At 45.9% G+C, this 14,996-nt stretch overlaps 1 protein-coding gene across 1 annotated transcript; it reads right to left on the bottom strand.

The window, feature by feature from the left end:
* Window positions 1–498: 498 nt before the first annotated feature.
* Window positions 499–6,876, bottom strand: LOC144097716 (cuticle protein 14-like). The gene is made up of 3 exons (XM_077630357.1): window positions 6,871–6,876; window positions 4,049–4,156; window positions 499–972 (listed from the first exon to the last, which is right to left on the bottom strand). The coding sequence occupies exons 1-3, from the start codon at window positions 6,874–6,876 to the stop codon at window positions 499–501; spliced, it is 588 nt and encodes a 195-aa protein (XP_077486483.1).
* Between the last annotated feature and the right edge of the window lie 8,120 nt (window positions 6,877–14,996).

The following is a 14,996-nucleotide window of genomic DNA, read 5'->3' as shown; positions in this document are numbered from 1 at the left end:
GTCCTTAGGGCAGGTTAGAACCCGTGCGATGACAGTCCTTTCAGTTCCAACAAAAAGGGTACCAGTGCACAAAGTGGGGTCACTAAAGCGCAGTTTTGAATGAACCCATGCTCATAATATGTGCATAACAATTGCTTCCTGACGCACAAGCCAGACATGGGGCCATGTGGAGAAAGTTGGAGGTCCATTTAGGAACTTCTTGTTGCAGCTTGTCGCCGGCCTAAGGTTGGCACGTATTCAAGCTTGGTGTACTATTATGGACACTAAATATTGTGGCGTTAGCATATCCAATGCGCGCCCACGGCACGAAACGCTATAGACACTGACTACAAATATCACATGAAAAGCACGCGCGTCGTATAAAATACTTGTACTATGGCCCTGACGCTTTGAATATGCTACGCGTGCAAGCAGTAGACAACGAAGATACAGCAACCGGGACGCTGAGTTTTCTGTACGTCTTCAAGCTTCCCGCTGTCATCTGTGAATTGATAACTTTCACCAGTGCCTCTCCTCTCGGCCATCGTACTCCACTTCCAGACCGGGTGACACTGCCGCTGCCACGTAAGGCTTCCTCCCGTAGGCTGCCTTGAAAGCACCCAGTGCTGCTACGGGCGGAGCGTGCTTGAAAACCGGCCCCACAATGGGGGGACCGTAGACGTGAGCAGCGTTCACCGCAGGCACTGCCGAGGACGCAAGGACCACGGGTTCCACGGGGACAGCAGGCAGAGCGACGGGAGCATTGATGCCAGCCCCGGCGGGACTGGAGGCCGCCGTGCCGGGCTCGTTGGTGGAGATGTGCACACGGAAGCCGTTGGCGTCGGCCACGTATTTCACGAGTCGCACACGACCATCCGCGTCGGCGATCCCGTATGAGCCGACTTTGTGGCCCCAAGGGTAGCCCGTCTCCTGGCGGAAGGTGGCGCCGCCTGGGTGGCGCTCTTTGTAACCGAAGTCATAGTTGCCGGCCACCTGATGGTAGAAGGGAATGAAGCGTCATGTGCGCGCAGCATGCGAGAACAATGCCGAATAAACAACAACCTAAAGAAAGGAACGATTGTAACCATTTCTTTCACTAAATGTATTTACGAACAATGTGGACTCGTTCTGCTTCCTCCAGAAAGGTTCAGAACAGGAGGGGAAGAAAGAATCTTCATGCTCACAAGAGGATCTATTTTTATACAGGCTTGCAAAGTCGCTCGCCAGTGCGAACCTTATGGCACCTTGACGTCACCAGAGTGGACCAGCCGGCAAGGCTTTGTATACTGTTTGTTTTTATGTAATAGCGCTAAGCTATTCGTATCTCATTAAGCATTTCGCCTTGAAGCCCCGAAGTGGCAGCCTTTATAAATGATTTATACCTTATTAAATACGTTCAAGCTTCATTAAGTGACTTGTTTATTAATTTTAGAGTAGCTGCTATCAAAAAGAGAAGTAAGTGATTTTTTTCTATATGCAGTGGCAGGGCGCGTCGATTGTGTGCTTCCCTTTGAAGTATGCTGGTAAGCTGCCGTACTTATCTGGAAGCGGGGGCCAAATGCGTGCCTTTTTTTAGCTAATATCCTTTCTTACCGTGCCGATATGCTATGTGTATTATTTCTCTGCGTTGTATACATTTCGAGGTTTTCAGTCGCGGTTATTAAAACATTATACTGCGTATTATGAATTCTTCTTTTCTTGCGCCAGCCACCACTCGTGTGCGCCAACAAATATTTACATATCATTCCTGCGCCCGGTGTTCTGCTGCTTTCGTTAACATTTACCTTCAATTCGCATTAATTTTGTGACTCTTCCCGGTCAACCTTGGTCATTACCACGTCCTGAAAAATTGTTTACCCAACTCTAAATTTCAGCCAGAATGCAATGAATTCATATTTCTTCTCTAATTTACAGTCTTCTGTATATGTTTTAGCATTACACCTCCTCTTCTCCTATCCGTTGCTCCCTGCATTGTCCTGAGGATCATTCCGAGCTTTTCCTTACTTTATGTTTAAGCTCGACAGCTGAGCAGTGGCATGCGCTTTCGGGCCCATTCACACTTGAGAGTCGCAGAGGTCGCACGACCGTTTTGGTTGAAAAGCGACAGTCGCAAACGGTCGCGTTGGTCGAAAAGCGACAGTCGCGGACCAGTCACTCGCTGCTCGATTTTGCAACCCTGCGACTGCGGGTCGCAAACCGCTGAACCTTTCAGCGAGCGAGCCGAGCTTTCGGCAACGACGCCGCTCGCGGGTGCGACGAATTGCGCTGCTTCTTGGCTGCCGTAGTCGTCGCGAAGCCTAGCCGGTTTCGCAAAGATGCCGCTGCTGAGGACGTTTCGAAACTGACCAGCGCTGCGACCGATAAAAATATGCTCGATTTCCGCGACGCCTTCAGCAGCGGAGAAAGCAGACGCCAGGCGATCGAGTCGCTTTGGGCAACAGCAGCAAAGCGGCTGTGAGAAGAAATTTGCGTGTATCCAGCAGCTCGGTATTGGCCAACGACCCTCAAAACTGATTCATTTTTGAATTTCGACTTCCCAGAGCATGGTATGAACGCGAACAAAAAACATACTAGAGCATTTTTCTGACCCTGGCGGCCGGCATCCAGGCTGGCTGGAAGGCCGCTTGTACGGCCGCGGTGCACATTGCCGCTATATCTTCCTCTTCGCTCAGGTCGTCGCAGTACATTGTTAATATCGAGAGACCGGAGCACTTTCGAGGGCAAAGCGCGAGCGCAGGAGACGCGGCCAAAGCAGACGAAACTCTCGAAAGCGCGCGAACGGCGTCATTCCCAAGAGTTCTCATTTCAAACGAAAATCGAACGAGAAGGCGACCCGCAGGTCGCCCTTGGAAGTGTGAACATAGGGGCTGTCGAAATGCGGTGTAGTCGCAGGCGACTGCTGGTCGCGCGACCTCTGCGACTCTCAAGTGTGAATGGGCCCTTCCTTTAAGGGATGTTAGCAAGCTGCCGTACTTAACTTGGAGCGCGGGCCAAATGCGCACCAAACTGACTTTTTTTTTCGGCAGCCCAAGCAGCACAGGTCATCGGCCCAATATTGCAACAGAATGGTCCCATCCTGGTCCTTTGTAGGGCCAGCTTTGCCAGTACAGTTCCAATGTTGGGCCAATTGCTTGTGATGCTTGCGAGATATCCTTTCTTACCGTGCCGATCTGCCGTATGTATTGTTCCAAGAAAAAATGATGCGTCTCACTACTTCCACCATATCATAAGTTATCGTGCACTGCTGTTCTTCACTATTTAAAAAATTTGTTTTCTTTACATCAAGTTTCTAACCCGCCGTAACAATTTGTTTCTTGAGGTCCTCATATCATGAATACACCAGTGGTTGCTAGTCTATTCTCCGCTTTCTCCAAGACCAAGCTGACCCAAAACCAACGTTCTAAATACTACTTAGAAGAGAGGCAGTGAATCCGACTTTGAAGGCTAATTTCGTGCATGACAGCTTTCTCACCTGCAAAAAACTGCAGAATCTCTTACACTCGCGTGCGACTGTCTGTCCTTGTACCGCCCAGTGCAGTTATCTCTTGGGCGTACCCGGTAGCACGAGGCCGCTTAAAAGGTGTGGGGCGTTCAGAGCGCCACCCATTTTCTATAGAACTTACATGCAGCACTCCGTGTATTTGCCACTCGATAACGACCACCGAGCAGAGCTGCCGCATACTATAACAGTGATTAATCAGCACTTCGAATTGGAGGCGGGGCTTTCTATTCATCGGTAAATCGACCGATCATAGCACCTGTGTCAGTTGCGGCACGTCATTAATAGGAATGGCCATAATACGTCAATGACCAGCGCCATTAGCTTCAACCTCCATCACAAGTGCCGGAACACACCGTCAGATGCGAGAGTCCTTCTTTCAGAATGATAAATGAGCACCAGAGCTCAAGCTTTTGCTTACGTACTTTGTCGCTCCGAAACAAGAGAGAAAGAACGAGTTGCTATTTCAGCCGCGTGTGTTCTGGCCCTCTTTGCCAGGTGCGCGGGTAATACCAGAACGAGCCTGTTTCGGTACAGTGGAAATGTACGTACTAGGGAAACGGGACTTACGTCTTGCGAATGGTGGCTCGTGGATGACTCGGTCTCAATAAACCCTGTCACCGGCGCTACATACCCAGCATGAGCCGCGGCCAGCCAGGCAGCTAGAAAGACGCACTCCTGCGAGCAAAAAAAAAAAAAGAAACACATCTCGTACGTCAGAACAAATTGCATGAGACAGTACAGATCTTTCTTGTTTCTATTACACAGAAGTTGACAATGGAGGTTTTATACGGGGGCTATACGGTCGCCACGTCTATCAGCAAGTATGCTCGCCTGCTGAGAAAATGCGATGCTCAAGTTGGCAGTACTCCTTCGTTCCTTTCCAGATTGTGTGAGTGAATATAATAAAGTAATGACTTGGCCATAAGCTTCGAACAGAATTTCGAAAGCCGGCTGTGACCAAGTTCTGCATCCGGATGTAGTAATATTGAAGCTCGTCAATAAGCCATCCCCAATAAGTACTAATATTAAATATTCTGTTAATTACTGCTTATTTAAAGGGAGGACGTTAAGACGCACACTGATACGTAGTGCTGTGATAAATAAAATCCACTTGCCTTTGCAGCATATTGCAATATGTAACGCAACTACGCGTCCAACCATGCCAATGAGGACGCAACGTTATTCAGCGACGCAAAAGTTAAAACATTAGCGGAGATGCTTGTTACTGCTTAACGGATAGAGACAGTATAAAAAATTGAAATGTCTGGCATAACATGAATCGATAAAAAAGCGCCCGCTCTTGATGCTCATTTGAATTTCCGTCATTACAGTACACCGACAAGTTATGATTATTGGCTCGAGTACAATTGCTCGAATCACGCAAAAAAAAATGAAGAAAAAGAACCACAGAAACTGAGTGGCCACTAAACATGAGCTTAGCCTATATTTAAATGCAAATACATGTCTTTCGTATGCTTGCATCGTGTTAGGCGTCTGAATTTGCCTCTGGTTTGGTACTCGCGCATGCCTTAATCTAAAGAGCCTGGTCTTTGCTTGTACATCATGGCCAGGTCGTGAATGTTATCAGGACATTTAAGGACTCAGAAATCCACGGACTTCTGAGATTTTTTTTGACATATGGCCAAATAGTGGGGCTGAATTAAATGCTCTCTTTAATCAGATCAAACAGTAAGGGCACGCCTTGAGATTATTAGATTGCATATTGATACATGAATGGAACTTCCGTGGAGCTAAGACTCAGCGCACGCTTTTTAAGTGAATTTTATCAACAAATGCGCAATCCTTGTTGGGTGTATCATGACGACTCCTGTTCTGAGGGTTAAAGAAAGTGGACACCATTTAAACGAATACTAAGGGAGGCGTGAAAGTAATGCATTTCCTGCTGGTGGTAAAAAAAAACGGGGCGGGAAAATAATTTAAATAACAAGGGCCAGTCTGTGTCTTATTTTCGAGCGCCTGCCTTCTTTCCCTGTGGTGTCTTACATACCACGAAGCATGTAGATTAAAAAAACAAAATTCTATCACAGCTTCCGCAACCGTCATTGCCACCTAAGTAGTTAATTGTGCATAGAAATCACCTCAGAAAAAAATAGTTCGCTTTTACAGCAAGTTTCGCAGAACAATGGCAGCCCGACTCAATTAATAGATATGTCCGAATAGCTGATTTGCGTATAGCTCGTTTGCTGTCCAACTGATGCTGAGGAAAATCCCATCCTATGTTAGCTTTCAATAACAAAAGATTCTGTGGCGCTTTCTGTGAATGTTGATCTTTTCGTTTACAAAATTCTATTTAAAACGTTTCCTTTCGCCCTATTCAAACTCTTGACGTCCGCACCAAAAAGAACACCGTGACCGCAGTTTTGCAGTGAAGTGTAGGGTAGCTGAGCCTCTGTTATCCACGACCAAAAACTGTGCCGACTCTACGCTGTTCACTCGCAAAATCGTTCGGCTCCGGCGACATCGATATTTTATTTTTAGTGAGGAAGCAGTAACCCGGAGGTTCAGAGCCTGGCAAAATCGTCTCTTGCCGATTGTAAGTCCGAGAAACGCGAGCTCTCCGTCCAGCGGCACTGCCCGCTCATCGTCGTTTTCTACGTAGCACAAATCGGTTCTTTCGCATGATTCGAATGTGGTAAACATTCTATGTCATTTTTTGCTATTTACAGCTTACGAAAGGCTCCTTTCCTGTATAAGTAGCGCCTTTGTTGTGAGAATACGGTAATGTAACAATACAGGCCGACTTAAATTTGACCTCAGTGTCCCTTTAAGTAAGACGCTTGTTGGAAACATAACGCTGCTACAAAGTAGCGTTTAGTTAGGGACTTAGTCTTAGGGTCTTAACATTTATAGACTAGAAGTATAGAACAGAGCTCTATCTCAATAACTACTCCAAGCTATCTCCGCGATCAAGTTTTATGCCATCGTTTTTGTGTTGCTATAGGTTATTGCCGCGCATTACGCTGGAGACGGGATCGGAAAATGCTAGGCTAATCTGAACGCTACGCAATAGTTTTTTCAATAAAAAGAAGTATAGATTAAGCGGCTACCTCGTTTTGTGCGCTATCATATCAGAAAGAAGGAAAACTGGAGGTACTACAGAACCCTTGATCACCTGCTGTCTATACGCTAGCTTACAAGCGAAATTGGCATAACGCACTTGCTGCACCTCCTTTTGAGTTAAGATGCTCTCTAAAGTACAGACTTTAGAGGCGGTAATGAAGCTTTAAAGAACTTCATTTCACATTCACATCACATGCCGATTTATATCGCTTCATAAACATTGACTCGTTCGTCCGTATAGGGTGCTCCCAGTTACCGCTCGAATCACACGTCGTTCCGCCCATCCCGACGCCGCGTGTAGAGCTCACCTTCATGGCGTAATCCTAAGAGGGTCGGTGGCGCACCGGCTGTCGATGGCGAGTGATGACACAACGACTTCGGATTTCGGAGCCGGGACGCGCCCGCCTTATATACCGATGCTGGGGAGAAAGCGCGGCCGACCTGACCTGACCCGGGGCTGACGCGATCGGCGCGTCGTCGTCGGCGTCGCACGCGCTACTCTTCTAATTGCGTGACCTACACAACAGCGCAGGAACTGAGACCACGCCCCCCTTCGCTCTATCCAACACTCCTCAGTCGCCTCCGACACGAACCCTTCGCACTGTTCAACAACATAGTCACCCTGAGTGCGCTGATTCCTGTGTTAACAATGGGAAAATAAGCAGCGAAAGGGTGGAGGTGCCTGTTGTTCAAGGAAGAGTGGCGCCAGAGTTCCCCATCCTAGCGATATACTGCGTCACGTGCTGCAACGATGACGAGGTTCGGTCACTTTTGGTATACATTGTCCCCGCGTCCTACCGAGCGCATCAAGTAGCTTACGATCTGCATCATACTAATCGCTTTGTATGCATCTCACTTCGTGTATTTAAATTTTAATGCTACGCCGTGGCGCATTCTAACGAAGCACTTCAAAGAACCCGTCCGTCTAAAGGAAAAGCGTGTTTCCCACAGCCTTTTGCATCTCTGAAGTTACTACTGTGAGAAAGTTACTTTTAGCCGCTTGCGGAGCTTTTCCTTAATTCTCATCGTGCCAAGAAGAAAAGCAGAAAAAGAGTCCCTGCCGACGCAAGCTATTTTACTCTTGTTTAAAGCACGATATTTTAATGCACTTTATTTTTATTTCTGTATTCTTCCTTACGCGTCGCGGAAGTCGATGCGTACGGAAAACTTAGACCGCCGATATCTACAATAGTGCAGCGGTGAGCAATCTACAGAGATTGCGAAGCCTATTCATGCACCCGCTAACCAGGTCAGATACCGGCAAACAGAGCCTAGCAGCAGTGAAGGTGTGCTAGTCAAGCATTCATAACAGGGTCACTGCGGTCCAAAGAATACACTTTCTCGCAGCAGATTCCGATTTGGCCTCCTGCGTGTTGTATTGGGCCGCTACCTCCCACATAATTGTAGTCTTTGTCAAAAGTATACAGGCCAAGGGGTCTGCTTCTGAGCCATGCAGCACGGCTCCTATTTTATACTCAGGGACCCTAAGTTCACGAAGGCGGGACGAAAGAAAGTCCTCAACCCTCCCAAGCTTAGGAATGTCAAATGGGCTTAAGAGCACCGCTACAAGGCTTCGAAGCAAACATTTTGACAGACTTGATCTTAGGGTGGCTGCAGCTGGTGAAGTAAAAGGTTAATTCGAAATTATCAAGAGAGGCATTTCACCATCAGTGGATGTTATTGGGCTCATGATGATGATGATGATGGTGACTATGAATAAATCTGCATGGTCTATGTCTTGGCCTCGGTAACGTTGGCCAGCGAATGGGTGTTGGCGAGCCAGTGACCTTTCTCGCGTGTTTTGTTTCATTCCACTCTCGATTCCACAACGCAGCACTCTTATATAGAGAAATAGCTCGGCAATGGTCCTCGTCTTCCTGTAGACTACGTAGTTGCTCCACTCGGCTCGCTGAATTTGGCACTGCTGCTGGAAAAGACAAACTCCGCTTTCTATGAAAATGTACTACTCGCTCTGCAGTCAGAAGTGTAACATCTGGCTTAAATCCCATTGACAACCTGGTCAGGCGGGCTTATTGGCCGCACATGAGAATTTTATTATGGGGTTGTATACGATAGGTGAAGACAGCGTAGAGCTATATATTTATTTATTTATTTTATTTCAAACAAAATAAGCAAGCTAAGAAGCCAAGTATAAATTGAAAAAAGGGAAATCGGTAGAAACTGGCTCTGAGGAATTATAGAAAAATACACATTTAGCAAAATGAGCAAACACAGATGTTCGGAAAGAACAAAAAATTCCACAGTCGGAAGTTACAAAACATAGCATCCGTTTAACATTTCAGAGCACGAAACGACCAGTATACACAAAAAATAATTAAATAGAAAAGACAAAACGCACACCACTATAGGTTGCAAGATTGTAAATACGACAAAATCGCTGCTTGAAAGCTTGATGGTTCAGCAATGCTGGCAATAATAGAAGGAAGCGACTTCCACTTTTCAATAGCCAGAAATAAGTGTGAGTACTGCTATCTTTCTGTTAGAGAGAAAATAGGTTTATTCTTCTTGACATGATCTACACGAGAGGTAATGTGCGTCGCCGGAAAGGTATGTGAACATACGAATGGTGTTTTGTGCGCTAGAGGTAATCGGAAAAAGATAAACTGCTGCATTTTCTGCTCAGGACTAGCAGGGAGAGATAAAGGGAGAGATTGAGTTATGTTTTCATTGCCATTACATTATTATGCCCAGAGTATTGTGAAAGCGCAAATCGTGTAGCTTTGTTTTCAACGGACTGCAAAACGTTATTATGACAAGCGGGTTGAGTATTCCAAATGACTTAGGCGCATTCTAGGGCTAGTCTAATTAGCGTATTGAATGCAAGTTGTCCTCCTGTTTTCTGGTTGGCTATATGAAGTCAGCGTTTAAAAAACCAGGCTTTTTTAACGCTTTGAAAGGGGTGAATTCAATATGAGTGTTTAAGCATAAATAAGAATTAAAATTCACAGCAAGATATTTCGCCGACGCGGCAGTTTCAAATAAATTATATTTTATTGTTAAACGTTTTGACTCGTGCTAGTAGCAGAGGTGAATTTGATATGTTTAGTTTTATGCGCTTTCATTAGCATTTTCCACTTAACGCGCCAATGAGTTAGCTTAAAGAAGTCAGCCTGTAGAGCAATGGTATCAGTAGGCTTAGTTGCTTTTTTGCAAATTACGAAGGTTAGACATTTCTCTGTAAATTACAGAATCAACTGCAAATGACCTTACTGTTGAAATTATATGAAACCTAACGTTTTTATCATAATTTAACAAAAACACAGTAACCAGCACCAAATCCTGAGTGACACCAGAAGCAACGCATGTACGGCTTGAAGAGCAATTCTGTGCCTTAACTGATTAAAAACGGTTTCTTAGAACCGCGTCACACCACAGAATAGTATATTGATCCAGTGGCAGGTTACGTATGTTTATCATTAGACGGTTATGAAGCACGTGATCAACACCTTCCGAGAAATCAATAAAAATGAAGTCAATCTACTAGGTCGAGCAAAATGCATAATAAACGTGTGTAATTAGCTCTAATAACGGTTCCGGACATTATAAATGTTTACGGAAGCCATGCTTGTTGTTGTGCAACAAGTTGTTCTGCTCACGATAAGCCATAATGTCAGTGTAGATAACGTGTTCGAGTACCTTAAAAGATTTTAAAGCCAGTGAATTAAACCTGTAGTTATCAGAAACGGACCTGTCTTGAGATTTAAATGTCGGGATTGCGTAAGCAATCTCCAGTCTTCTGGCACACACGTCGTATCGAATGATTGTTTCAAAATAAGAGAAAGAACGAAAGCTGTATGCTGCCAGGTTATCTTTAAGAGTCCGGGTTATTATTCAGAGTTCGGATCGGGTCCTGGGTTTGTGCTGTGGCGTAGCCGTTAAAATGCGCTAGTCAGGTCTTGGGCAGATGGGAGAAAAAGTAACTTGATAACGGTCTTATGAAGGAGCAGTAGATTATAAATGGGCAATTCTTTCATTAAAACCTCTTTGAAGCGGCTGTTGAATGGCTCGGCCCACTGCACTAGAGGTAGGGTTCTGCCATTTTCTAAATTTATTTGTAGTTTTCCTAGTCCCTGGCGTCGTTTCCTGAAGCCGCTGTCCTAAATGCTTCTTTTCTTATTTATTGCACAGACGTTTTTAGAATTAACCGTGTTCTAAAGCTTCTTAGTTTCCGTTTTACTCAAGTTAAGAGGTGTGAAATAAAAATATTTGCCTCTGGCTTCATAAATTTTTTCTTCAGATCTTTTCTAAATATATTTCTAGTTTTTCTAGTCCCTGGCGTGTTCTCCGGACGCCGCTTTCTTAAATGCTTTTTTTTCTTATGTATTGCACTATTGACATCTCCGGTAAACCAGGGGCCATTAGTACGTGTGCTTATCACTTATCTTGACCGCAGCAATCTTCAGTTTGCTTGACTTTGTTACTGAGCAATTGCCAATTTTCTTTAGTCGTGCGTTCGTGGAAATTGGTTTGACAATAATTTATCAAAGTTTCCAAAACATGTTCATTCTTCAACCACTGCATCGTACCTAGTTATCGACAAGATTTGAATTGACTTATTTATTGACACTCCCCGCAGGGGCATCTGCTTCATCAGATGTTGGTGAGTTGCGACACCACGGGTTCCTGAGCATCCGTAGGGACATCTCCGCAAGGGGATGATGGCGAGCAGTGCATCACCACGGAATGGAGCACTCGCGCTTAGCCGTGCGTGGCATCGCCGTGTCCGGGAAAAAGCGTATCCTGGTGGTTGAGCCGATGCCGAGTGTTTGGACCTTAAAGGCCCCTCGGCGGAGGCAACGCACCACTTTGGCCCCAGCTTCCTGCAGACGGCAGCTCCGTCCTCACCCGACCGGGGGAAATTGATTATCGCCTTTTCCTGTCCTCCCCTCCGTCTTTCACTTTCCTGTAATGTTTCTTAGAACTTTCCTGTCTCCTCCTTCCTTCTCGGTTTTGTCACTTTTCATAGGCGGCGTTGGTTAAGCTTGTGCGGCCAACCACCCTGAGTTGCGTCATATTTGGTTATAGCAGTGGTGTACAGCTGGCGTGGGCAGGGCTTGTTTTCAAGTCCCTGTCCCGTCCTCTTGTTGGGCTCCATGGTGGGTGATTGGCACCATGGCCGAAGAACATATTTTTTTATGGCTTCGTCCCTGCTTTCAAATGACCGTCCTCTGAAAAGAGGGTTGACCGATGTCACATCTCATTTTTTTAACAAAAAGGAGACAACTTTCCAAAGCACCACGTCGTCTACAGTAAAGAAACAGAAAATCCAGCCAAATCCCCGTTCCTTGGTTCAAGAGTTCTTACAGATTCCTTGCGCCCTCAGTACGAAGTCACAAAATTGGCTTGTGACCTCCTGCTCGAACTGCTCGACATAGCTAAAATACCAAAGCTTGCAGACATTGAAATCTTAGGCGATATTTCTTGTTCCGTCACACCATACAGATCATTGAACACAGTACGTGCACTTACTCAGAAAATGACTTTATGCACCTAATAGAGGAAGAGATGCTTGAAGGACTGTCTCTTCAAAATGTAACTAATGTCCATAGAACTACAATCCGCAAAGAAAACAGAGATTCCGACAAAATACCTGGTTTTGACCTTTGCCTCCTGCACCCTGCACGAGTCAATCGAGGTAGGCTACGCAAAATTCTCCTTTCGCCTGTATATACCCAACCCCAGATGCTGTTTCAAGTACCAGAAGTTCGGCCACGGCTGTAACACCTGTGCTAAATGTGCCTCAAATGACCACCAATCAGACTAAAGCGATTCCGCGCCACTCTGTGCAAACTGCGAACGCGGTGACGCCGCTTATTTAATGTCTTGTCCTGCCTAAAAGATACAAAAAGAAATAATTAAAATAAATACAAAGGGAATATCACATTTAAAGAAGCAAGAAGGCGTTACGCAATGTCTCAAGGCACTTTCTCCTTCACACCCCACACAAACTTCGCCGATGTGGTGCGCGGGCGCGGTGCACCACACCGGTATCAGGCACCAGCCTAGCTCACACTAAGTGAGGCTGAGGCAGGAAATGCGCGCCTTTGGCAGATGCAGCGAGAGCTGCTATGCCACCCCCGAAAAAGGGCCCGCCGGCCACCAAGTCGGAAGTCCGCAAGGCTTCCGCGTTCGGGAGAAGCCCACAACCTTCCTGGCCGCAGGTTCCCCGCAGAACTCTAACGCCTCCAGTGAGGCGATGGACACAAGTCAGAGCTCGCCTCCGCCGCCCAACTCTTGATCGCAAAAAAGAAAAAAAAACCTTATTAACAGGCCCTCAACAAGGAGGGACCTAAGGTCTCAGTACACCCCCCCCCCCCCCCCCCCCCCCCCCCGGGATTCTCATGGCGTTCCTTACACACTGGAACTGCCATGGAATTCCAAAAAACTAGTGATGCAACAAATATCTGAAATTCTCTATCTCCTGTAGCACTGTGTCTGCAGGAGACCAACTTGGGACATTTTCATAAAAATCTTTTCAAAAAATAAAGTCTTTCACCGTGACCGTGAGCAGCCATGTAGGCTCTCACGGTCATGTTGGTTCAGAACGGTGTTGCAGCCCGCGAAATTAAGCTGCAAACAAAGTACAAAGCACTTGCAGTCACCGTCCTTATTTTTAAAACAGTTACCATATGCTCTATATATCTTCCACCACATCTCACTGCAACACTACAAGATCTAGAGGAAGATTTTAGGCAGCTACCAGAACCATACCTGGTAGTCGGGTATTTTAATGTCCACTCCTAGTTTTGGGGGAGTGAACAGACGGACACTAGAGGTCGGGTTTTAGAAGATTTTTATTCTGTGCAACTACGTCTGCCTGCTCAATACAGGCAAACCCACATATTGCTCTTCATCCTCAGGTAAGATTTGAATTGCATAGACTTGTCTTTTAGCTCTCCATCCGTTTTCAACGATTTTCAGTGGGTTGTTCTTAACAACCCACAAAGAAGTGATCGCCTTCCAGTGGTAATTAACTTTTCATCACCGTCATCAATCATTCCGCTAAAGCACGCCGTTGGAAGCTGCACTTAGCAGACTGGCCACGATTTAGAGAAGGGGCATGTCTGGAGCAAATATTTTGATGATGATGATGATGGATTTTTATGGCGCAAGGGCATCTATGGCCAAAAAGCGCCATGGCACAAGGTATTTACAGATTCTCAAGGTGGGGTCGAAGACCCATTTCCCAAGCATTTGACCCTAAATACGCCGAGCACCAAACCAAGAAAATATTTTGGAATGATCTTAGCGTTGACGAACTAGATGAAATTGTTACAACATGTATCATTGCGGCTGCACGTCTAGCTATTCCGCAGTCATCAGGAGTAGTACGCAAAAACCACAGGGTTTGGTATAACGAAGACTCCAAAGAAGCAAAAAAGAAACCGAATAAAGCCTGGGAAATTTTTCGCACGTATCCAACGGCCGAGAACCTTATGGCCTTTAAAAAGGCGCGCGCAAAAGCACGACATATCCGTCGCAATGCTGAAAAAACTTAATGGAAAAACCATGTGTCGTCTATAAATAGTTCAGTTAAACCAAAACAAATGTGGCAACAAGTCCGCAATTTTAATGGCAGCTTTTCTCCTTTCACAGTTCTTTTCCTAACACCTCCGGATAGACAAACAAGCATTCGCGAACCGGCCTACAAACAAGGGGAGCACTTCGCCACAGTTTCAAGTTCCTCACACTACACACAATCATTTTTAAAGTACAAGAACACAACTGAAAAACAACGACTGCCGACAAGTGGCATTGCAAATGAACATTACAAGAAGTTAATTATACTACAGGAAATCCGTAGAGTACTGTCGGCCGGCAAACAGACAGCACCAAGCCCAGATGAAAACCATTATGAAATGCTTGCTCACCTCACCGAAGAAGCTGTAGAAGTTCTCAAATTCCTCAATAAAATATGGCAGTCTGGAAACATGCCAGAGGCATAGAAAAAGCCCGTAATTGTGTCATTCCTGAAATCTGGAAAACTGCCAACCTCGGCTGGTAGTTACAGGCCAATAGTACTTACGAGTTGTCTTGCTAAACGTTTTGAAAGTGTGCTAAATATTAGCTTAATGTTCATCCTTGAATCGTGCAAACTTATTGACATCCACCAACGGGGATTTAAAAAAGCACGCTGTACAAATGACCACCTTGTCCGTCTTGAAAACACAGTTCGTGAAGCGTTGTACCCCGCCGCGGTGGCTCAGTGGTTAGGGCGCTCGACTACTGATCCGGAGTTCCCGGGTTCGAACCCGACCGCGGCGGCTGCGTTTTTATGGAGGAAAAACGCTAAGGCGCCCGTGTGCTGTGCGATGTCAGTGCACGTTAAAGATCCCCAGGTGGTCGTAATTATTCCGGAGCCCTCCACTACGGCACCTCTTCCTTCCTTTCTGCTTTCACTCCCTCCTTTATC

This window comes from Amblyomma americanum, chromosome 7, assembly GCF_052857255.1.
Source record: "Amblyomma americanum isolate KBUSLIRL-KWMA chromosome 7, ASM5285725v1, whole genome shotgun sequence".
Classification (NCBI taxonomy): Eukaryota; Metazoa; Arthropoda; class Arachnida; order Ixodida; family Ixodidae; genus Amblyomma; species Amblyomma americanum.
The sequence above is the reverse complement of the archived record's forward strand: the minus strand, read 5'-3'. Positions and strand labels throughout refer to the sequence as shown.